The 24537-nt window shown below is 35.7% G+C and overlaps 1 protein-coding gene across 2 annotated transcripts in view; it reads left to right on the plus strand.

Moving 5' to 3' along the window:
- HNF4G (hepatocyte nuclear factor 4 gamma) overlaps window positions 1-19863 on the plus strand; it is a 58584-nt gene extending 38721 nt beyond the window's left edge. For both annotated transcript variants that reach the window (XM_021388098.1, XM_021388099.1), the window contains exons 2-10: window positions 2726-2894; window positions 5056-5150; window positions 8643-8749; window positions 12458-12613; window positions 14826-14913; window positions 16976-17128; window positions 17324-17560; window positions 18047-18169; window positions 18549-19863. In XM_021388098.1, coding sequence (XP_021243773.1) covers window positions 2749-2894; window positions 5056-5150; window positions 8643-8749; window positions 12458-12613; window positions 14826-14913; window positions 16976-17128; window positions 17324-17560; window positions 18047-18169; window positions 18549-18667 — 1224 coding nt within the window. In that variant the 5' untranslated portion in view covers window positions 2726-2748 and the 3' untranslated portion in view covers window positions 18668-19863. The remainder of the gene's footprint in view (window positions 1-2725; window positions 2895-5055; window positions 5151-8642; window positions 8750-12457; window positions 12614-14825; window positions 14914-16975; window positions 17129-17323; window positions 17561-18046; window positions 18170-18548) is intronic.

Below are 24537 nucleotides of genomic sequence, written 5' to 3' on the forward strand. Positions count from 1 at the left end.
GTTTTCAAACTACAAATCTTCTCTTTCACACTTCACCATTAACTCAAAGTTAATAACATTATAATTCTTTAACATTAAGGAAAATAAAAGAGGGGTTATATGTAGTAAAATAACTGTACTGTCATCAGTCAGTTAATCAAAGGAGGAAAATGGTTTATTCAGCAGTTGTTTTATTTACTGTAAGACAAATGAATAACTAGTATTGACAGCTGAGACATGAAAGTAAATTTTGTATATAACATTCAGAAGAACAGGACAAAATTATCTGGAGGTTTGTGAAAAAGAAAAGCTACTGCTTCTCGATCCCTAGTTTCTAATTGTTGGACTAATATTTTATTTATTTAAGTATTAAACTAGTCAGTCTAGATATGTGTGTATATGATTGAGGGTGATTTTTTTAAAATCATGTTGACTCTCTACAGGCTAATGTTTAGCTGAAAAAAACTGTTGGCATTTGGCTAACGTAGCATTTTAACTTCAGGTAGAATATTTTAATGCAATTATTTTTGAGAAATTGTACCAATAAATTATACTTGAGATAGGAAGCACACAGTTTCATTCTGCCATCTTTTAACTCTGATCAAAACCAGGTAATTTCAGTCTATCAAAGTGAAGAAAAGTATCAAGTGAATTAAGCTCCCCTAAAGTGTCTTTCCAAATCTTCTAATATATTTGAGAATTAGTTTTAGTTGTATTACAAATACAGATACAGTATTTATGAAATACAGTATATATTGAAATGCAGAACAAGTATGTAGTGATTTGCACTGCTGATACTCAGCATGTTCATTTCCCATATCTACGTATTCCTTGCATATAGAATCCAAGTTAGTTTTTATTGTTGGGCTTGAATTTTCATTTGAATTTATAGTATTACTTTACAGCCAGCTTAGTAAACAGAAAAGTAGATTTTATTATTGATTTAGGAAGAAAAACAGACCTTCACTGCCTAAATGATTTTGAAGCTATCAACAATGATTATGTAAGTTTTAGAGGATTTATCTGATTTTCCTTTTACTATGGGTGATTTCATTGGTCATTTGTTTTTTGCTGAATCTCACCCTTTCTGAACTGTTAATGTTACACAGAATGGGAAAGCTGATTAGAGAGGTTATACTGTGTTGTGTGTTAGTGATCCAGTTAGTTAAATTATTCACTGTAAATGATTACTTTGACAACTATTATTTACTAAATGTAGTCCTTTTCTCGTCAGAGTTTGCTTTGAGGTTAGCCTAAGTATTTTCTGATAGAATTTGGCTTCTATCTACAATGCTAGTCTGGAACTGAGAGCTGCCTCTTCTGAACTTTCCTACCTGTATTTTGAAAACTTCTAAGTTAATTAGAACTACTCAGAGAAATTTAACTATCCACATTCAGACAGATTCTACAGTTCTGTTGAACGAACTTTGCAAAATCAGGTCAATTTCCCAGACATTTTCTTTCAGAATAATACCCAAGGAGAATAAGTATCTGCATCTATATGTACACATATATGTAAACAGACACAAGGAGGTACAAGTCATGCTGCTATGAAATATGGTTAAATTTAAATATTTTAATTATTCTGATATGTCCTCATTCAAGATCAATAAACTGTGAAGTAAAGATTTTATATTTTCTAAAAAAAATTACCCTGTAAACTATTTTTAAAAATAATTTTTTGGTCATAACAAACCCAATCTTACCTTTTTTTATTTTTATTTGAACATTTTTAAATGTGATTCTAATCAACTGTGTCTCTGTAAAACAGAAAAAGTTGATGCTGATTTTCTCTTTGTCTAAAGAATTCTATTTACACTGTAAATTCCTTGGGACACAAGCAAAATTTGTATTTTTGCATGACACATTTGAGATGGCTCTACTACAATATAAATAATAATGTCTATCAACAGTTCTGCTTTTCAGTGTGCTCACTCTTCATGAGCTCATGTACTTCTTAATGCAGGCTTGAATATCTAAGTAATGTGACCCTCTTTTCTCTGAATAACTCCAAAAGTTTAAGGTATACTACAGTTTTCCTTTCGTAAGAACAGGAGCATACTCAGAAAAAAATTCTATACTCAGAAAACATGTCTGTTAAGCCTTGTGACTCCAAGGATAATAAATGTAACTGTTCTGATTTTAGGTGAATTCAGTATTATTTACCATGTTCAGTGATGAAATGTTAAGCATATTTAGAGAATATTATGTCACGCAACTTTTAGGTCAATCTTCCTTTGAAAAAGTTGTTCAAGGAAGTAAAACTAATTCCTCATAGCATTCTTTCCTTAAGTCGACTTTTTTTTTTTAATACAATTGATTCTTTCAATGATAGTCAACAGTTACTGTCACCTTCTGTAAGAAGTCTTATATGATGTCTTTGCCAACTATCTGTATAACTCTGCTTTATGCCAGAGTTCCTCTTCTTGTTAGTTAGAATACATATGTAATTACACCTGCGAAGTTACATTTACTTTATAACCCTTTTCAATTGGAAACAGTTTGGAATAAAATTATTTGTTGTTGAGAACTTCATAAATTCTGCTAACCTGACTATAAATTTGATAGTGCTCATCAGAGTGACTGTCAGATATAATCAGATATGCTTTGCTAAATAAATAGAAATAGTGACAACTAAAAAGGAAAAAAACAGAAAAAAACATTCTTTTTTAAGTATAAATTTTCCATGTGTTACTTTTTTGAAACTTTGCCCATAACTATGTATGTTGTTCTTGCCTATTTTCAGACAGTTCAGGAGAACCTCTCAACATGAATGCTACTGACAGCGGGATCAGCAGTCTCTGTGCAATATGTGGAGACCGAGCAACTGGAAAACATTATGGTGCTTCCAGCTGTGATGGATGCAAAGGATTCTTTAGACGCAGTATACGGAAAAATCATGTTTATACATGCAGGTATTTAAAAAGTTAATCTAGAGGCAGTAAATTAATGAATGTATGCAAACATTACTTTCAGACTTTTTCAGAATTCTCAGACATACATAGGGATATTTTCAGTTTCTTTTGAAGGAATTCTAAATGGCACTTTTGATGGAGCATGCGAGTGATGTTATGTTCTTATAATGTGGAAAAAAATCCCTTTCATTTAAGACTAATGAATTGGACCACCTATAAATGGCTCCTCTGATGAGGGATCTTTGTAGCACTATACATGGTCCTAAAGACAACGTATTAAGTTAGCGTTTAAGGCCTCATGAGAGTGTTATATTCATTGACCTTTTTTTTTTTTTTTCACTGGTAGGACTTGCAAACAAATTGCTAAGAATGAAAAGTTACCAGCAATGTAATGAGCATCAAGATAGCACACTTTGAAAGTCTAACTTTAATTATCAAAGCCAGGCTGAATGTTTTGTATTAGCTCTTCTTTTTTCCCAATGAATTGACTTCTTGTTATCACTACTAGAACAAAAAGTGTTTATACAACCACAGATGCTCTATCTTTTTATTGGGGAAGATTTAAGCACTGGAACAGGCTCCCCAGGGAGGTGGTTGAGTCACTGTCCCTGAATGTGTTTAAAAACCGTTTGGATGTGGTGCTCGGGGTTATGATCTAGTGGTGGGTTGCTAGAATTAGGATAGTATGGTTAGGTTGCGGTTGGACTTGATGATCTTGAAGGGCTTTTCCAACCTGAGCAATTCTATGATTCTATCTGTTAATGTTGATATCATTGCATTACTGAACTGCAGTCTCAGTATTTTATTTGTGATTACAAAGAGTCACAGAAACACAGATCAGCTGAGGTTGGAAGGGACCTCTAGAGGTTATCTGGTCTAACTTCTTTGCTTAATCAGGGACACCTAGACCAGAGCGCCCAGGACTATGTCCGGAGTGGCATCCCCTGATAGCAAAACAAAACAAAGGAAATGAAAAAATATTGTATTTTCACTGGCAATGTGAAAAGTGTGATTCTTAACTGATTTTTAATTTTTAGTCTTAAAACTGTTCATTATTAAGGCAGTTTCTGAAGAGAAAAACTAAAATATATGAGTCTTTTTTTAAAGACAGGTCAAGTATATTTGCACATCTTCCCACTTCAGTGATGCACTGCTCCTTTTAGTGACCATTCCCCTCTTAGTCAATCTGAACACCAATCTGCTAACTTCTGTGTGCCTAGCTGCCCAAATTGTCATTCTGCAAGTATGTGTACCATGTCTGAGGAATAGTTCTGTGCATGCCCAAGTCCTTAAAATGTCAGTTTTAAGCCATGCACAGAATATATTTGTGAGTTTAGGCAGATAGGTAAAACTGAAAACTTTCTTTCTAGCCTTATTGCTGGAAATGTTTGCTCCACTCTTCCTTAGAGACTTAACATTCTTATAATGGAGTATCTGCTTATAGGCAGATCACACTGATATATCATAGACATGCTTCTAAAATGGTGTAACGAGAGCTGATATAACTGACTCCAAGTAGAGCACTGGAAAAGATAGATCTATTTATCTAACACATGCACAAAAAAGGGCAAAAGCAAATGGAGAGGAGGGGATGCCTCATATACATTTTCCCTAGGAACATCTGTGGATTTGCATGGGAGCCAGGAAAGCTTTCTTACAGTGTCACACTCTGTTTCCGTGTCTTTATTTTATTGAGGTATTCATTTTTTTTCTTCCTGTTTCCTGTTTAATTTGTCATCTGTAATGATACTATAGGTAACTTGTTCATTTGTTAGCTCCTAGAAGTAAACTTTGCCATCCAAAGGTACCGGTTTTGCAGGAATGGGTGGGCTGCTCTATGCTGGTGACAGTTGACATTTTCATCAATTATCCTGTCCTTTTTCTATTTGTAGCATTTCTTCCTTGCATATCTCACGAGAAACCATAACTCAAAAGTTTTCCATCCTTGCCCATTCTAATACATACTTTATACACACATGTGCCGGCAAAATAAAGAAGTATGAAATCTCTCAAGACTGACTGAAAGGGAAAAAAAACAACGGAAGAAATTCTGTGGTTATAGACATAATTCTGAGAGCACAAATTAGTTAGTTTTCCTCTTCATAACCAAGGTGGTGCTTTATTAATGCTTTGCATGTTTACCCTTTTTTGTCTCTGATAGATTCAACCGGCAATGTGTTGTTGACAAGGACAAAAGGAATCAGTGCAGATACTGTCGTTTAAAAAAATGTTTTCGAGCAGGAATGAAAAAAGAAGGTAATAGAGTCATTTATTATTTGATATGCCAAGAGTAATAATCTAAGTTTTAAAATTTAATCAAAATTCCAAATTTAATCAAAAATCAAAAAAAATTAACAGCATAATAATTCAGTGGAAAATCTGCCTGCATGATGGAGATTTACTTTTATACTGACTTCAAGCATGCATCATCTAATTTTCAGGTGGGTAAGCAGTTTTAACACTTTGGGCATTATCAAACATGACAGGTTTAAAGTGAATCTCAGCTGCTTAATCCATGAATCCTGTCACCAAAATTCATTGCTTTCCAAGTGTTGAGCCATACGCCTGGAAAAATTCAAAGCACGGGATTTCAATTCTAATTTACAATTTTTTCCCAAATTTGAGTCATAAAATATGCATTTACGATTGTGTTTCTACCCTACCTAAGCTACAGGACTGTCTTGCTTATTATTCTCTTCATTTTAAATGTTTGAAACTCTTAAGGAAGAAGTGTGAGGTAACTGTGGTAACTGCTAGTGGAATATCAACTATCATAAATATTTCTAATCTCACTGGGACTTAATATGTGCACGTGAGATATACTTATGTGTGCATGAGAAAAGATACTTATGCATCTACCTGACAAATGTGAAGAAACATGGATCTCCTGATGATCTTCTTGAGGAAATGGAAGGATCAGACCGCTATTTTAGCAGAGCAATAGCAGAAGAAAGGCAGTAGGAATATTAGAGAATTTTTGTACCAACTTGTTGGGCTTGTTGCTTCACTTTCAGTTATAATGTAGTGGCAAAAGACATCCTGATCTGGTTCAAATAAGCTGTCAGAAATGATTCTTTCATTGCAAAATGTATATTTTCTGTGATACTCTTTGTAACTTGTTTTATTTGGAATATGGTATGTTTTCTGGAAGGCCAGTCTGCAATGGGAGTGCATGACTGTCCTGTACTATAACTAGTCTTTATCAGTTTTAGTCTAGACATAGCTTTCCTAAGATGAAGGAAGCTGTTTCTTTATACTTTTAAGTATCTGTACCATTGTATTGCTTTGCTAGTGTTCAAGTTCTGGTATGAGATAACAGGATTTTTTTTCCTTGCAACTGTGGAGGAATATATAAGAGTATAGAATATAGCATAATAGAATATAATAGTAATTACTCTATAATATAATAGAGTAGTACTGTACTTGTATGAAACAGGTTTGATAATTTTTGTGGAACACATTTTAGTCTTCTGGAATTTGAATCATTAAAATCAGTAACATGTTGGGTATATATTATTAATCTGACATGAAAGAAAGGAAGACCTTCATATACATAGCAGCCCTAGAACTTCTGAAAAAAACAAAAGCTTTGTAGACTTTCGAAAACTGGAAATAAAGAACATTTTAGCTCAGAAGGGACAGCTGGAAGTCATCTGGCCCAGGCTACCATTTAAAGCGGAGGAAACTTCTAGGTTCAGTCAGGTTGCTAAGAGCTCTCTCCAGCCAGGTTTAGGTAGTCCCTAAGAGTGGGCATTTCTCACTTCTGTCAGCAACTTCTTCCACTGCTTGACAGCCCTCACTGTGAAGAATTTCTTCGTAATATCTAACTGGAATGTTTAATTTTGCAATTAGCATAGAGTTGCCTTGGCCTTTCACTGTGCATGTGAGAAGAAACCTGGGTCTACTGAAATTAGACCATCTCTACCTTGCTCCTCTCTTTCCTATAAAAACAACAACTGTGCCTCACCTTGGACATCACGTAGGCTACAGCACCATAGCCCTCCGTTAGGCCCAGTTTTCCAGTGTCTCTTGCATACTGGGTAGCCCAGTGCATAGTTAGCTAATGTGACCACAAGGCATACTATTGAGTCATGTTTATAAATGAAAATATATATCCTGTTCAAAATTTTAATCTCATTTTCACTATTCTGCCACTTTCAGTTCCACTACCTATAAAACTTTCATTTTTCCCCTTATCCAAGTCATGTTTATTCAAGGCTTCCCAGCAGTAAAATAATTCAAGAGACTGAACTGTAGATTTCACTGCTCATATGCTGTTATAGACCTCTCTACACCATCAGGTTCTCTCTTAGAGCGTATGTGTAGCATAGTCTGTATGAAATATTCTTAGCTTGTTTCCAGCAAATCACTTTCTTTCCTTCAGGGCAAAGATGAAAAGGGCTTCAGCTGGTAGAGGCTATACAAGCCCTCTTTGAGCAAATATTCCCCCTTCCTTATGGAGTCTGAACAAAGGCTCTAGAAAGACAGACAATTCAGTCTATCTGAAATTATGCATATTCAGAAAAAAAAAAAATAGAGGTATTTGCCTATGATTCTCAAGTGCTCTGCTAGTGACTTTCACTAGTGATTGGTAGAATAGCTTACTGTCTTATTAATATTAGTTAGTACTGACATTATTTTAATGAGCTATGTGACACTAAGCTTCTGAGATTAAAAGTGAGTGTTTATTCTCCGTTCTTTTAAAAAAGGGTGTTTTTTTTCCCCACCTTTTCATGCACATTTAGCACTTCATGTTTATCACTACACAATGTTTCTTATTGTGACCTTAATAAAAGGCCCATCATTGAATGTCCTTGGCAAAAAGTTACTGCACCTCAGGAATAAACTATGTGCATTGTTCAGATAAACCCTGAAAACTATTCGGTGGATAGAATTTTTATTTATTTATTTTCATTTTTATTGAAGCCTTTGGAGCTATTCGCAATGTTTCCCACAAAACAGCAAGCATATCTTTGGAAATAAAGCTGCTGCTCTTAAAAGATGATGAGATTCCTTGTGCAGTAAAAAATATTTTGATCAGTATAATTCTTCTTTTTTTTCTTTCCTGGCCTAACCTTGGACATGCTCTAGGCTTTAGAAATATCTGATTGATAGTTTTATTTTTCATTCTTCCTTGAATTCAGAAGTAAGCCTTGTTGCTTCATAAGCCTTGCATGTACTGATTAAGGATTCCATATTTAAAGTCCTTTCAACTACCTTTTTTGCCTCCCCATGGGACAACAGTTACATGCCTGGAACCTTTTTTGTGCTTTTTTGTTCTTTAATATTTTACTTCATTAATGTTCTGTAAACTGGCTAGGAATTCATTGTCACAGTATGAGATTTAAGTTTTAAAATTATTTTACTAGAGTATTTAGTTCATTACTCACTGCTGTATCAAGGTTTCTCACAGGAAACTACCTCTCACTCAGACATTTTTCATGGTGCTGTACCTCTTCACCTATTCAGCAGTACAGAGATGTCCATTTCCACCATTATCAAAAAGGCTCATTTATCGAAGTTCAGTTTCTAGCTACAATTAGTTGTATTTAATTTTATAGACAAACATCATTATGTGGATAAGGACCAAGAATGTGTATTGTCATCCTTTCTCATTTCTCAGAGCTGAAAGCACAAGGTTTTTTGAATGTCATACTTTTTATTCTTATAATTATCTAGTAAACCTCTGTAATGACATTGTGTTGCAATGTTTACAAGTCAGTAAATGAGACAATTATTCTCTTCCAGCTGTACAAAATGAACGGGACAGGATAAGTACAAGAAGAAATACTTTTGATGGCTGCAACATTCCCTCTATTAGCACACTGTCACAAGCTGAGACACTTTCCCGTCAGGTACTGGTATCTCCTATAAAACTCTTTAATGACTTCAAGAAAATATTTTCTGTGGTTGAACACTTTCAGATTCTCATTGTATTCAATATAATTTTAGAGATTACTTTTTTCCTACTTCCAAAATATACCCAGTTTCCTCTTTCCAATAAAGAATCAGCAACAGAATTCATTCTTAAAGCGAAGTCAATATAAAATTTCCACTTTGTCCTGGACAATATGTCCTAGGCGCCTTTCTTAATAAAGCTTTATGGTTCTTACTGCTTTTAAATCAGTTGCTGTCTCAGGCAGCTGGTGGCACCTATCTGTTCTTGAGGCTTGCTTTCCTATGAAACATTAGTGAAAAAATTGCCCAAACCCATTAAATTTCTAATGGGTGTGGACACTCATTTCCTTACATTCTTTTGAAAATCCCATTTTCAATATCCTTAGGTATTATAAATAAGGCAAACAGAAGTGTTCCAACTGCAAAGTCTATTCGCAGCTTTCTTTTAAATTTTCTTTGACTCATCTGAACTTCATTTTCTTTTTTTCTCTTTTTCTTTTTTTTTTTTTGTCTCTATTCAATCAATTGCTGAATGGAACAGTCTCCAGTCCTTTTCTGCAACTCAGATAAATCATGGTCATTGATTCTGCATACTTGCACCTCTTGCTAACTTAGAATTTAACTGCCACCTTTATGATTTCACATTGACTGATTTATACATCCCCAAATGTTTTGTAATCTCATCCTTTATCAGCATCTCTCTTAGGGTGGAACGTCTGTAAAGAATTGATGCAGGAATTACTGGGTGATAGTCTTTGGCAGATATTGCATGTCTGGGCAGATGAACATAATGGACCTTCCTACCTTTCATATCTATGCAGTATGAAAAATATACCTATTTTACCTCCTTAGTAATTCTTTGAACTTGCTTATTATGCTTTTTAGTGTGTGCATGTGTGTGTCAGTCCCTTAATCATTTCCAACTGACGCATGCAGTTCTGGAATAAGAGCTTTCTTAAAGAGAATCACATCCTCAGTCTTTTCTGCCACAAAGTTCATGTCAGATGGTAGATTCAAGTCCTAAAATACCACCTTGTGCATTCACAACAAAATTTATTATTCTTATTGTTTGATATGTTGTAGTAAAAGAGAATTGCTTCCTATATACATATGCTTCCTAACCTTAAAGACCAAGAGATGATATTAATGTGATGGAAAAATCAAGTTCTAGAGGTCCTTGTTTTTGCCTCAGTTGAATGGGCCTGAAATAGGAGTTCTGTCCTGAGATGAGATTTCAGGAGGTTGGTAGCGTCACACATTATATCACAGAATCATAGAAAGGCTTGAGTTGGAAGGTACTTTAAAGACCATCTAGTTCCAATTCCCCTGCCATGGGCAGGGTTGCCACCCACCAGATAAAGCTGCCCAGGGCCCCGTCCAGCCTGGACTTGAACATCTTCAGGGATCAGGCTTCCACAGCTTCTCTGGGCAACCTGTTCCACTGCCTTACCATACTCAAAATAATTTCCCCCTGACATCTAACCTAAACCTCCCTTCTTTTAGTTTAAAACAGTTCCCCATTGTACTGTCACTTTCAGGCTGTGTAAAGACTGTCTCCCTTCTGTTAATAAACTCCCTTTAAGTACTGGAAGGCTGCAGTGAGATCTCCCTGGAGCCTCTTCTTCTCCAAGCTGACAAGCCCAGCTCCCTCAGCCTTTCCCCATAGGAGAGGTGCTCCAGCTCTCTCATCGTCTTCATGACCCTCCTCTGGACCTTCCACAGCTACAGACCTTATTTGTGCTAGGAGCCACAAGCTTGGATGCAGTACTTCAGATGGAGGCTCATGAGGGCAGAGTAGAGGGGGACAATCACCTCTCTTGCCCTGCTGGCCTCCCCAGTTTTGGTGCACCCCAGGATACTGCTGGCCTTCTGGGCTGTAAGTGCACACTGCTGGCTTGTGTCAAGCTTTTTGTCCACCACAACCGCCAAGTCCGTTACTTGTTCAAGTACTCGAGCTTTGGCAATGCGGAAAGAGGTGACATTCTTCCAGTTTTCAATGTTTGTATTAGAATGGGGAAAATAATTTATTTCATTCCTGAGGATTGCTTGTGAGGAGAAATTGTGCAAGTAAAATTCTCCCACAGATGAAGGTTCTTGGATCACGTAAATGTGAAAGGGACACGCTGCACTCTCAATAAAGATATGTCACTGACATTTCTCAAGATTATAGAAATATAGTATTACGTTGTCTTGTTCATCAAGCTGGTGACACCTGTGTTGCAACCCAGAAATGAGGAGCAATGGAGAAAGGGGAAAGTTCTCTGCTTCATGTCTTTGTTAAGAGATGCAGTCCTAGGAGTTCATAATGAATCCCCAGCAGAAGTTTACCAAAGCAATTTCAGCACGCAGTCTATAATCTTGTAATTTATCAAGTTGTATAGCTTAGGATATTAAAAGATGGAGGGTGTTTCAAGTTCATGAGTCAGTATGTGTAATGATTAAAGAACCTGCATGTTCTTTTCCCTCTTGAACTAACTTCTAGTTGGTGGACGATGATATATCTATTTTTCTGATAGGTAAGAGAGCCTCCTACTATGAGAATTTTCTTCCCCGTGTAGATACTTTTGATTTACGATCAAGACTTTTCTGGAAAGAATGAAATATGTTGAATTTCATTTTTCTCTTTCTGTACTTGGGTTTTTCTAGACAAAATTTTTCTACTAGCTCTTATCTGAACGATACTCAGTATTTTCAACTTTATTTTTCTAGAACAGATGCCAGAAATAGACTCATGTTTACAGCAAGGATTTCACAGTCTACTTACAAAGAGACAATATCTCTAACTCTTTTCCTACATCATAGCCTTTGAATTATGTCTGAGGACTTTTTTTCATCTGATTGGCTGCTGTATTCTCCTAAGAACTGATGTTTAGATGGTTAACTGTCATTACTATCTAAGCTGTTTTCAGTGTGTTAGGCTACTGAATTATGTAGAAAGTGCTGGGCCTTAGTTCAGAAGTGCAACTCCCTTTGACCATCCAAGAATAATGGGATTTTACCATGGGTCCCAATGCGGCTACAAAAAAATCAAACAGTTTATTATTACTTATTTTTTTTAGGGGCTGGAGTGGGGAAGTAGGAGAGGGGTCGCAGGCATAATCAAATCTCAGGATTTCTCAAGTATCCTTTCTTAAGTAAAATGTAAAGTGAAACTGTTTCATTGGTCTCGCACATTTATTTTGTTCAGTCCCTATTTTAACTTCGGAAGTTAGGGATCTGTTCACTAGTAGAACATGCTACCCATTTATCTCTTTCTTTCTTTGCCCTTCATTTTATTGCATATGAACTCTTTCTTTTTTTCTAAAATGAGGTAAATGACAACCATTTTAAATGAAAAAAAATCAAAACTCAAGCCTAAACAAAACAAAACTCTCCTGTCTACAGACAACGAAGTCTTTACAAATAATCTTTACAAACCTTTACAAATAATATTTTGGAATGAGGAGCTATTGTATCATGATATGAATAGTGGTAATAATGATAAATAAATTCTATAATTTATGTGCAGACTATTGTATCTGTATTGTCTGTGGGGTCAAGGAATTTTTTAAGAGTATGTGATAACTGCTGTCATGTTTTTAGTTTGCCCTGAAACCTCTGAAACCTCTGAAAATGCAATTATATGGAATTCAACATTATTAACTTTTTTCTTATAATATGTCCAGATCTCAGTCTCCAGTCCTGGTGCAAGCACTGACATAAATGCTAAGAAAATTGCTGGTATTAGTGATGTCTGTGAATCAATGAAGCAACAACTTTTGGTCCTGGTGGAATGGGCTAAATATATTCCTGGCTTCTGTGAATTACCACTGGATGACCAGGTACAAGAGGAGACCGAGGAGAGAACATTAATAACTGTCTTTTTATTTCTGTGATATTTTAGTTTTATGAGTAAACAATAATGCAATGTCTGACCAAATACAGCTGGATACTAGATGCCCAATTTTAAACCTTTTTTTTTTTAATTTTGAAATAACTCCACCATATAAAAATGGAGGGAGTTGATATGGCTTTAGCCTATTAAAAGAAGGAATCAAATCTTCAACAAACCAGTAGTTGTTTAGTGCTTTGTGTTTTCTGTATTCTTTTGGAAGCAGAAATACCTAGTTGAATGCGGAAATGAAAAAAAACTTGTAAAAAATCATGCTTTTTTCTGGTCTTGCAAAGTATTTATTTTATGTTCATCTTTCATTATAACATAGTTTAAGACAGCCTGTTATTTAATTTGAAGCAGATTTTCTCTGCTTGCAAAAATAAAAGCCATAAGAATCTTGAGCGAATGCCAAACACGTGCTGATGTCACTCTATAGCAAGTAATATTTCATATGATATAATGTACTCAAATTATATTGTAAATAACAAAAGTGTAGAGAAAAAAAATTATCAAAACTTGAAGTGTTCTTCAGGGTTTTTATTACAGAGGTCTGACTTATCATCACATTTGTAATACACCCCATGTTTAGTGAGTTTCAGAGCCAGCTGTGTTGGCACACATAGAATCAGTGTCTTCACGTTGTGGTAGGCTGTCTTGTCACCAGCTGCCTGGATAGAAGGTTAATTCATGGCTCAGGATCTCCTGATTCTAATCCAGTGACATCTGATTTAGCTTGAAAATTACTCTGAGAAGTGAAATTGAGCAATTCCTCTTTTTTTCTCTTAAGTCCTTCAATTTTTAACGAAGTCTCATCATGAAGGTTAGGATAATCCTTGGGTTTGAAACTAAAACTGAGTCCATTCCCTTTTATACTCTTTCTCAGAAATATGGAATTGGTTCAGACACAGGAGATACCTCCACAATAGGACTTCGATATCTTCGCAGTCTCACAGAATATGATATACGCACACAAAGTCAACAGAAAAGTTAAAAATCTGTTCATGTAAAAGAAAGAGAAACGTAGTGTTAGATCTTTAAATACAGTGTTCCACACAGGCAATGAAAGCAAGCAATAAATAACTTGCTAAGATGACATGAAAATATGGAAAGGATCAGGTGTCATTAAGAAGTTACTATCTTTATTGAAATGAAAAAAATCATCAGTACAGATAGATAAAAGATAAGTTAAGGCTGAAAACATTTGCACTACTTGAAGAGTGCATGTTTGGGAAATATTTCTGAACTTTAAATAACTTCAAAAATTAATGACAAAGGTATTGGGAGTTAAATGCCAATTTATTTAATCATTTATTTATTTTTGTGATAACTTCTTTCTAATGGGCATTGTTTGTTTATTAATCACGTAAATCATCTGATTTGGGACAAGCAATTCCTGATCTTGGAATTAGACCATGAAGCAGGCCAATGTGGATAAGTTAATTCTACTGAGTCTGATGAGTCTTCATATATTAAGTATTCCTAGGTGCTGTGTTCCTTTATATTGCCTATAAAGAATGGGCTTGGCTTCATAAGAAAAGAATTGCTTGCAAAGAATGAAATTTTGTGAGTTAATAGAGGTCAGTGCTGAAGCTTCAAGCAGATTTTAAAAAGGAAAGTAAGTAGGTGACAAAGAATAAACTAATGATCACATTTTGAACTACCTTCCTGGTAGGAATCGAGTTTCTTCGTTGTTTACCGTAGTGTATATTTTAGAGTATCTGACTGTGTTGGCGAAAAAGCTCTTTTATGTAGCGCATACAATTTTGATGGCAAAGGGGAAGGAGTGACAGTGAAGAATTTACCACCATTGTTCATTCCACCCCACTGGGGTCTTTGGCACCAACTCAGAATTTCAGAGCAAAATTTGTTAATGAAATAAATGCTAGGAAATAAATGCAAGAATTGTATTGACTAAGAATTTTGTAGAGTTATATGTTTAAGATCGTCCCCAACTGCTAGAAGTGACAAAGTATGATAATTTTATTATAATATTATAAAATAATGCTATACAATGGAAGGTTTTTATATTTACATTTTACCATATGATCTTAACAGTACATACAGCTGAAGGTACTCATGTTAATATGCACGCCCATTTATTTTGCCCTTTCTTGGAAGTTACTGCTTTATTTTCTAGTGAGTCTGCTATTTTTTTTAAGGTTGCACTGCTAAGAGCACATGCTGGAGAACACCTGTTGCTTGGAGCAGCAAAACGGTCCATGGCATATAAGGACATTTTACTTTTAGGTAAATATTGGTTCTATTTCAGTTAATAATGATGATGTTATAGTACACTAGCAACCATATAGTTACTTAAGTGGGACAACTGTTGTGGCACAATTAAAGCAATGCATTCTGTGAATGCTAAATAGCTATTAAAGATATAATGTCATGTGCCCTGTTCCAGCAAAAGCAGGATACCAGAAACCACAATTTAGAGATTTCCTAGCAAATGTTTTCCTTACATTAGCATCATTTTTTGGTCTCTTTGTCTCATACAAAGAAAAAAGAAAGGAACAAAACAAAACGCAATAACAACAAAAACCACCACCAGTACCAAAAACACATAAGAAACCTTCATTTAAGGGAGGAGACTCATTTAATAATTTCAGTCTTAATGAAAACCATTTACCTGGTTCTTTCCTAAGAGCTCTTCAGATATGGTCACAGAAGATTCTATAGGCTACAAAAGTGGATGGCCTGTTCCCTACAACTGTCTTTCCCAGCATCTCTTTCACTGCTGTTTTGACAGCTGACATGTGTCGTCATGCAAAGAGCAATCCTGTTGTCCTCTGCCATGTTGGATATAGGTATATCTATGGAACAGTGTGAGTGTTGCATGTGTAACAAATCATGCAACAAGCATATTCTTGATCATAAACTTGGCTGGGTTATATAAAGAGATCATAGCTGTTAGCTAAAGGGACGTTGTCACATTGTGGAAGCATGTCTTCCCTTCAGTCACACAGCAGAGAGGCACAGTCATATGATGAGATGTGTGCCCATGTGCATAATGGCATGGTGAGACATTTGCTAGCAATCTTTGACACAGCAGTCTGCAAGCCTAAAGCGCACCCTACCAAAAATGTCCTCATGAATATGTTCAGTTCTTTGGCTGTTTCATAAGAAAGTATTTAAGTCTTTCTGGACAGCTGGTGCAAGTCAAGATTATGGAGAATATAAACTCAAACTAGTTTATTCATCAGTGTTGTAGTACAAGGGAGTTTTCTGCTACTTCTTTGGGTTTGCCTTTCCATAGCGTGATCCAGCTTGAATTTCCTTTCACACATACCATAATGTTAAAGGGGCAGAAAGGGCTTGCTCTGAAGATATTACTGGCACCATCAATATTTTCAAATTAGAAATTATACAGATGACTTCTTTGATCTAGTTCTTTCTCTAGCTGTCATTTCACTGACAAAATTAACATAAATAAAAAGAAAATACTTGCAGTTTTATCAGGATTATTAAATAATGACAAATAATGAGAAAATAATAAGCAGAAAATTATAGTCAGCATTACCAGAATCAGCACACATACTGAAAGAATAAACAGTTTGAAGCTATTTCTGATACTTCAAGGTAGATATTTGTATAGTTTATGAGTCATTTTGGCATGGATCTCTTGTGATATGATGATCAACTTTTCTTTCAAAAACAACTTTGTGGCTTCTGGAAGCTCTGTGATCTTCCCACTGTTCTCACCACTTATTTTAGATGCTTTCTTGTACAGCAGTTGAATTAAGATATCATGATGGTGACTTACTCAACATGGAAATTTAAAATGAAAAGAAGAGGTTATATTGACTCTTTACTGAAAGTTTTCTGATGCTTCTACATTTTTTAGAAATACCAGAAGCATCTGTTGGATAAAGAAGCATTCCTGGTGTCTTCTCTGAAAAAAGACTTTTTTGTCCACTGAAAAATCCTGATTATTTGTATTGGTATATAATGGGGGGAGAAAAAGATTTAGATCAGTTTACTGCTATTTTTATCTTTTGTGTAAAGGCTTGCTTGTTTCATGCTTGTGCATTCAAATGTCTGTCTCAGTCCTGTGGACTAATAAGTAACTACACATGATGGCATATTCACCCACATAGTTTATTCACTAGGTGAGAGCTATAATTGGTACAAATAACATTATTTGCATCACAAGAGTTTTGTATGCTCTAAAGGAGAGCTATTGACTGAAAAAATATTAATTTGATTAAGCAATATAAAATACATTTTTGAAAATGATCTTCATCATGTAGTATATTGCGTCTAAATCTTTATATCAATCCACATGTTGGTATTCTTTCTCTCCAAGGTAACAACTACATAATCCATCGCAACAGTACTGAAGTGGAGATCAGCCGAGTGGCAAATCGAATCCTAGATGAACTAGTTCGACCCTTCCAGGAAATTCAGATAGATGACAATGAGTACGCTTGCTTGAAAGCGATTGTGTTTTTTGATCCAGGTACACTCCCGAAAATATATCTCAGAATTATTGTTAATTATTAATTTTGTTCAGATTACATTGAAAGTTATTTTTGTTGATATAGCACCTGCTCATGTATCTAGCTGGAAGGAAAAGAACAGAATTGAAAAAAAAAGTAAGATGCTCTTCCCAAATCAAAATTTACCTTGATTGTATGCTTTTGTCATTTTTCAGATGCAAAAGGCCTGAGTAATCCAATGAAGATTAAGAACATGAGGTACCAAGTCCAAATCAGTTTAGAGGATTATATCAATGACCGTCAATACGACTCCCGAGGAAGATTTGGAGAGCTTTTGCTTTTACTGCCTACACTCCAGAGTATCACTTGGCAAATGATTGAGCAAATACAACTGGTTAAACTATTTGGAATTGTTAAAATTGACAGTTTGCTTCAGGAAATGTTACTGGGCGGTAAGTTAACAACCTCTCAAATGTACCATGTTGCATTTTGTTGAATTTAGCATACTGAGATGCTGAGGGAATCATGATGTAAGCAAGAACTTTGACCAGTGCCACACTGACTGAGCTTCAAATCATACAGTTGTTAGCTAAATGCTTGTCTTGTCTGCTCATCTTGTTCCCTCAGTCCTACAACCTCAGCCTGTGCTGTGTACTTCTCAATCTTTGCTGGGTATCTAGACATAGAATTGCCTTGGCAGATCACAGAATTCTTACAAAAATTGCAAGAAACCCACTGTTAATGCAGTCAAAACAGTGCAAATAAACACAGTGCTTAACGTGGTTGAAGTCTGGTTAAATTGTTTAATGAATACCCAGAGGCAATTATTCAAATTGCCAATCAAAATATTTGCTCTACAGAAATGTAATTATTGCAGTATAAATTGCTGGCAACAACCTGCTCTTCTGAATTGATATGTGCTTGTGTTATTTTTGCAGGTACTTCTAATGATGCCAGTCATTTACATCATCCAGTACATCCTCACTTAGCCCAAGATCCATTAACCGGCCAAACTATCCTCATAAGTTCAATGTCTGCTCCTGTACATGCAGAACAGATTTGTAAGTAATTGCAAGTTAGCCTTCCATCAAAACATTTCAATGTTACAGTTTAAAATATCAATTAAAATGGTGACCTGTCAGTGCTTATAGAGTTATTTCATAAAGAACAAAATAATTGTGCATTAAAAACATGTTTGTAAACAGTGATAAGTAAGAGTCTTTGACTTGAATTTAATCTAATTTTAACAATTTAGCACCATTCTGATACATCATTGGTTTTACATGGACAATTTCTAATAAGCTGAAATCTCCAACAATGTCCTATTTGCCTAGCATGACAAATGTACAAGAACTTTCTTTGGGGTCAATAGTATGTATATATGTATGCAGAATAGGACAGAATATAAAAACGTGCAATTCTTTCTGAATTCTTTTTCAGCAACACCAGAAACTCCATTACCTTCCCCTCCTCAAGGCTCTGGACAAGAATACAAAATGTCTTCAAATCAGGCTTCAGTAATTGCACAGCAGTCTATTTTGAAACAAAAATCATTGTGATAATATTTCTCTCTTGTTCTTCCTACCTTCCTTATTCCCCCCATTCTTTCCCTGCACTTCTCCCTTCTTCCATTCCTCCTTCCTTTTTATGCACTAGATAATTTGGTAGGAAACTTGCACATTTATAATCTCAGGATGATAAAGGAGATTATTTCCTCAGCAGCCACTACTGTGGGTGTTTCTTAACCTTTTTGATTTGGAAAGTAATATTCACTGTTCTGACTGCTATGCAGAGCTGTAACTGTGGATACTGCAGTCTGATAAAAATGTATAAACGTTGATACTATTTTTAGATCTCTTAACTGCACAGATTCATTTTTTATTTTCTGTTTTGGTTGTCATCTTAATATTATTGTTTTAGTTGTGTACATAACTTTTTTTTCCATTGTAACTGAACTGGTTAGGGCTTGTTTAGCTGTGAATTGTAGACACGAAAAAGCGGGTTAGTCAAACCAAAGCCAAGACTCCACAAACAAAGCACATGTACTACATAAAAAGGAGGAAATACTGAATGGATTGAAATATTCAATACATTGTAAAGAATACTGATTTGAAAGAAGCATCTCTTTCAAGTTAAATTTCAACAAAAGAGTTGAATCCTCCCTGCTTACCAGTTTGTATGAATCAGAGGAAGGGCTTGCCATGTGCAAAGATGTTTGAGAACTTTTTGAAATCTACATACACAGTAATGTCTATATTACTCAACAAGACAGTGCCTAGGCATGGATGCAGACACCAGAATGCTACTATTATATTACTAAAGAGTTAGAAAGGTGTCTGGATTTTTTGTTGGTCAGGGCTATTACTCTCCCAGAAAATTTCTCGGGATATTTTGGGAATTAGGCCTGTCTAGGGACACTTTTCACTACGCACTTTCAATATTGCCATCTTTCTTTACAGAGAATAACTGTAGGAACATGGCCAGGCCATGTTAGTTGACCTCAAGACTGGAGTATATAGACTTTGTACTGTCTGACTTACTAATGTAAATGTAGCCATTGTGTTATTTGTCTCACTAGCTGGTGAATGCATCGGCAATCACTCTAAACTTTACCTACAGAATAATTGTATCAGGGCTGCTCTGAAAGTAATGCCTCCTACTTTATTATGTTGGCCCACAACATCAGAGGTGGATATTGGTGGTATGGCAGTGGAGATTAAACCTTACCACCAGTATTCCATTACATGTTGTTGCCGTGTGACAGATGGCAGCAGAGGGGTAGTCTGACAAGATGACATCTGACATGGAAGTGTGTATGAGCAAAAGTATGGAATTGAATTCCTCCATGTGGAAAAAATTGCACTTATTGACATTCATCAACACTTCCTTAATGTTTATGGAAGACAAGCAGTGGGTGTGAGCGCAGTGATGCGATGTGTGGTGCATTTCAGCAGTGGCAACAGCAACATGAAAGACAAGCCACATTCCAGACAGCCATGCACAGCTGTCACATTACAAAATGAAGAGCATCTCAATCAGAGCATCTACGTGAATTGATAGATTACAACCAGGAAGTTGTGTACAGAGCTGAATATCGGCTTCAATGCGTTGGAAATGGTGGCAACATTGGAATATTGCAAAGTTTATACCAGGTGAGTCCCACAAATGCTCACACAGGAACAGAAAGAACACCATATGCAAGTATGTCAGGATCTATTGAACAAGTACAGACTGAAGATGGCAGTTTCCTGGATCACATCATTACCAACGATGAAACATGGTGTCATCACTATACGCCTGAGTCAAAATGGCAATCCATGGAGTGGTGACATGTGAATTCGCTACTGAAGAAAAAGTTCAAGATGTAGCCCTCAGCAGGAAAAGTGATGTGCACTGTCTTTTGGGGCAGGAAAGCAGTGATCCTTCTGGATTTCCTAGAACCCAGACAAACCATCTACTCTGACCACTACATCATGATGCTGACTAAGCTGAAGGCTTAAACTTCCAGAGTCGGATCAGAGAAGAAGACAACCTTTCTCCTGCAACACAGTAACACCAGTCCCCCTACCATTTGGAGACGATTGAACACACTACCAATCTTGGCTGGACTGTCCTGACACACCCACCATATAGTCCAGATTTGGTGCCTTTTGACTTCCATCTGTTTGGACTGATGAAAGATGGACTGCATAGGCAACATTTTTCTAATAACACTGTCATAGCAGCTATGAAACTGTGGGTCACCTCCACTCATACAGATATTTACGAGCACGGCATGCAGACTCTTGTTCATCACTGGCAAAAATGCATAGCTAATGGTAATGACTGTTGAAAAACAGCATACTGTAGCTGAGAATTTGCTCTATTAAATAGTATTCTTGTACTCCTGTTGTACTTTCCATGGAAATAAATAGGAGGCATTGCTTTTGGAGCAACCTACATATTTATATAGTACATCTATGTCTGGAGAGAGATGACTTGCTAACTCAAGTGATAGACATGCCTGAATTCAACTCCAGATGTTCCTCATTTGAGCCATGGTATTTCAAGCTTTGAAGACAGCTAGCACATCATGTACTTTCTGTTTGGATTTCAAACTCATCATTAGAATTTTCAAGTGTTTGGTATGAATTGGCTTACTGTGATGAGTCCCCTTTGACTCCTCTTCCTCCCTTCCCAGTTCTGAAGGATCCAGAATTGATTGAAATTTTCCTTCTGTTGTCTATATTAACCAATCTGGATATGGACCCTCTGTCAGTTTGCACAAAGGGGACATTGTGACACATGCTCACATGGGCATATATTCAAGAATTTTTGAAAATTATCCGTTATAATATATAAAGTGATTATTTTGTTCATACAATAGTGATATCATAAGAAAATAGTCACATTTCACATTTTATTTATTCCAGACAGCAATGCTTTTCTTTTAATACTTCAAAGTAGATTTTTTTCCCCCAGAAGCCAAATAAGAGATAAACAGAAAAAATATTTACAGTTTGCTGAACTATGGCAAAGATGAAATACAGTGGAGTCAGAAATTCTGCAAGCTGAGATATTGATCATCCTGAATCAGACGTTTGCCTTAATCACAGCATCCAAAGATGGTATAATTAAACCTCTGGCTTTTAAAGTTACTCAAACAAATATATATGATTCTGCATAGACTTTTTTTTTTTTTTTTTTTTGCAGGCAGAAAATACAAAGTAAACACTGAGCTGACCTAAACATTTAAAGGGCTTTAATGAAAATGCATTTACCACAAGGTAGATGCTGTGTTTCTTTTTGTTATTTTGAAGTAGTTGCTTTTGTACTTAGGTCTGCATACAGCATCTCTTAAAGTTTACCTTTTGCTTTATAGAATGTGTGGGTTATTTTGCTGGTTACTGTTTTTTTTTTTTTTTTATCAATTCATTGCTCTTTTTACTAGACCCTTTTAGTAAGACTTTTTATGGCAGAATAAAGTACCAAAGTTTTGCCATTAACTTTAGAGTGATCAAGACTGTGCTGTTTCTCCAAGTAATTCACCAACACTTTGTGAGAAAACAGATAAAGCATGCATGAGACGCCCAAATGTTTACTGTCTGGGGTCGCTTTTGTGACCCTCTCACAGAAAGCGAATGTTTGTCTCTAGCTGGATATGCATGACTTTGCTGGATCAGATTAATTAAGCTGGTTTTGCATGACAGGATCGGTCTGACTAACTAAAAGTAACTTGAAATAAAAAATGCCCCCCGCCCCCCGCCTTATATAAGCAATTAACATAATAACATAATGGGTTTAGTTTTCACACTGTTGTTTAGATATTAAATGTACAATAACATGGTTTCACACACTGCCAAAATGTACTGGATGAAAAACATACTTTAGTATTTTATCTTACTAGAAGATGTTATCTATTTTGTACAATATATTACATTTTTGAATAAGAGGAACACCACTGTAATTTATTGGGAAAAGCTGATTTATTTTATAAATGTAACATTATTTTTGTAAGCTTAATTATTCAAAATCAAAAATGATTAGCTTTGTTAAATATTAAATTATAATAAGATGTAACTTTATATGTTTGAACTCTGATACCAAGTTTTTGTGTTGAGCGTTTGGAATTGAAATGGTTTCTGGAAATATTTCAAATGGACTGTTTTTCATCAAAATTCAATAAAGAAAAATGAATGATCCGAATGACACATTTGCCTTTGTTAATTTTTTTTTTTTTTTTTACTATTTACATAAACAGTGATGACGCTTTCTATTGCTTATCTTATGAATAGATATAAAACTGTAACATGCTTTCATCTGTACAATATTCACAGAATCACAAAATGGTTGAGATTGGAAGGGAACTCTGGAGGTCATCTGGTCCAACTCTTGCTCAGGCAGGATATTGAATTCATATGAAAGAACATAATGGCAACATTTTAGTTGATTCTCCTGTAACATGACAAAGTATTACATAGCTATGGTTTTCAGTTTTCAGTTCTGCCTCAGAAAAAAAATTGAAGCATGTGCTTAATGCCATCTGTGTTTAAAATGAAGCATATGTTCAACAGCATTTTCTTTTTTTTTTCAGGGCAGGGATAACTTCACAAATCACTCCCTTTTGTTGCTCTAGTACATTGCTACCTAGGCTAATTTAGTTACAACTAGGTTGTCTTTTCCAGCCATAAGGATTCTATGATTCTGTGATTCTGTTTACTTTATAGGTAAATACTTCTAAAATTTTAAACTGATTTTTCAAGGTAGACCGCTTTATATTAGCAGCATTTCCTAAGTTTTGAAAAGTATTGCTCCTGTGAATAGATTTTGAATAGAAGTAAATTTGGGGAATTTTTGGAGGGTGGAAAAGAAGAGAATAACACAGTGAATCGGAGTAATTGCTTTTGCTCAAATACCCTCTACTTTGGAGTGCAGAGTTGGACAAATCTGCCATGGGAGGCAGAAGAGGCTGCACTTAGGAATGCTGGAGGGCTCCAGGTCCCGTTGAGAATTCTGTGTTTCTGGTTGATTACTCTAGATTAAGGATTTATCTGCTTTTTACTTGTAAATGCTAACTTGAATGAAATAATTTTATGATTTTAATGAGTAGAAGAGATTTTCTCTCAGCCTACAATGGAGCCTAAATCTTCAGTGACATGAAGTGCTGATAGGCAGACACTTCTTTAAGGATTTCCATAAATCAAGTTTACAAACAACTTCAAGAGGTGAATTAGGAGCATCTGTTTTGCAAAAAGAGATGGATGTATTAGCTTTCAGGTCAAATCACTGTATAAAATTCCTCCCAGTTAAGGAGTTCTGAATATGGGTGAGAGTATTCATTCAGTTCCAGGAACCTTCTGTGTCAGAAAATGTGATGTTTCCAGAATAAAAAAATAAAATCCATCACAGCTCTTGTTTAATATTTTTGTACTTGGCAGTCCTGTTTTCATTTGAATGATTTGTGTCAATCTGTGACTGTCTAAAACATGTCTTTCCAACAGACTGTTTATAACTGTGCACCTCCAATATTTGTGTTATTTACGGAATCATAAAATGGCTTGGGTTGGAAGGAACCTTAAAGGCCATCTGGTTCCAGCTCCCCTCCGACGAGCAGGGCTGCCACCCACTAGATCATGCTGCCCAGGGCCCCATCCAACCTGGCGATGAATATCTCCATGCAGAGGGCATCCACAGCTTCTCTGGGCAAACTTTCAGCACCTCACTACCTTCACAGTAATGAATTTCTTCCTGATACATAATCTAAACCTACTCTCTTTTGTTTAAAACTATTACCCCTTTTCCTGTCACTACAATCCCTGATAAAGGGTCTCTCCCCATCTTTCCTATAGACCACCTTTAAATATTTGAAGGCTACAATGAGGTCTCCCAGAACCTTAACCTAGACTAAATAACCCCAGCTCTCACAACCTTTCTTCATAGTGGAGATGTT

The sequence above is a fragment of the Numida meleagris genome, chromosome 2 (assembly GCF_002078875.1).
Source record: "Numida meleagris isolate 19003 breed g44 Domestic line chromosome 2, NumMel1.0, whole genome shotgun sequence".
Lineage (NCBI taxonomy): Eukaryota > Metazoa > Chordata > Aves > Galliformes > Numididae > Numida > Numida meleagris.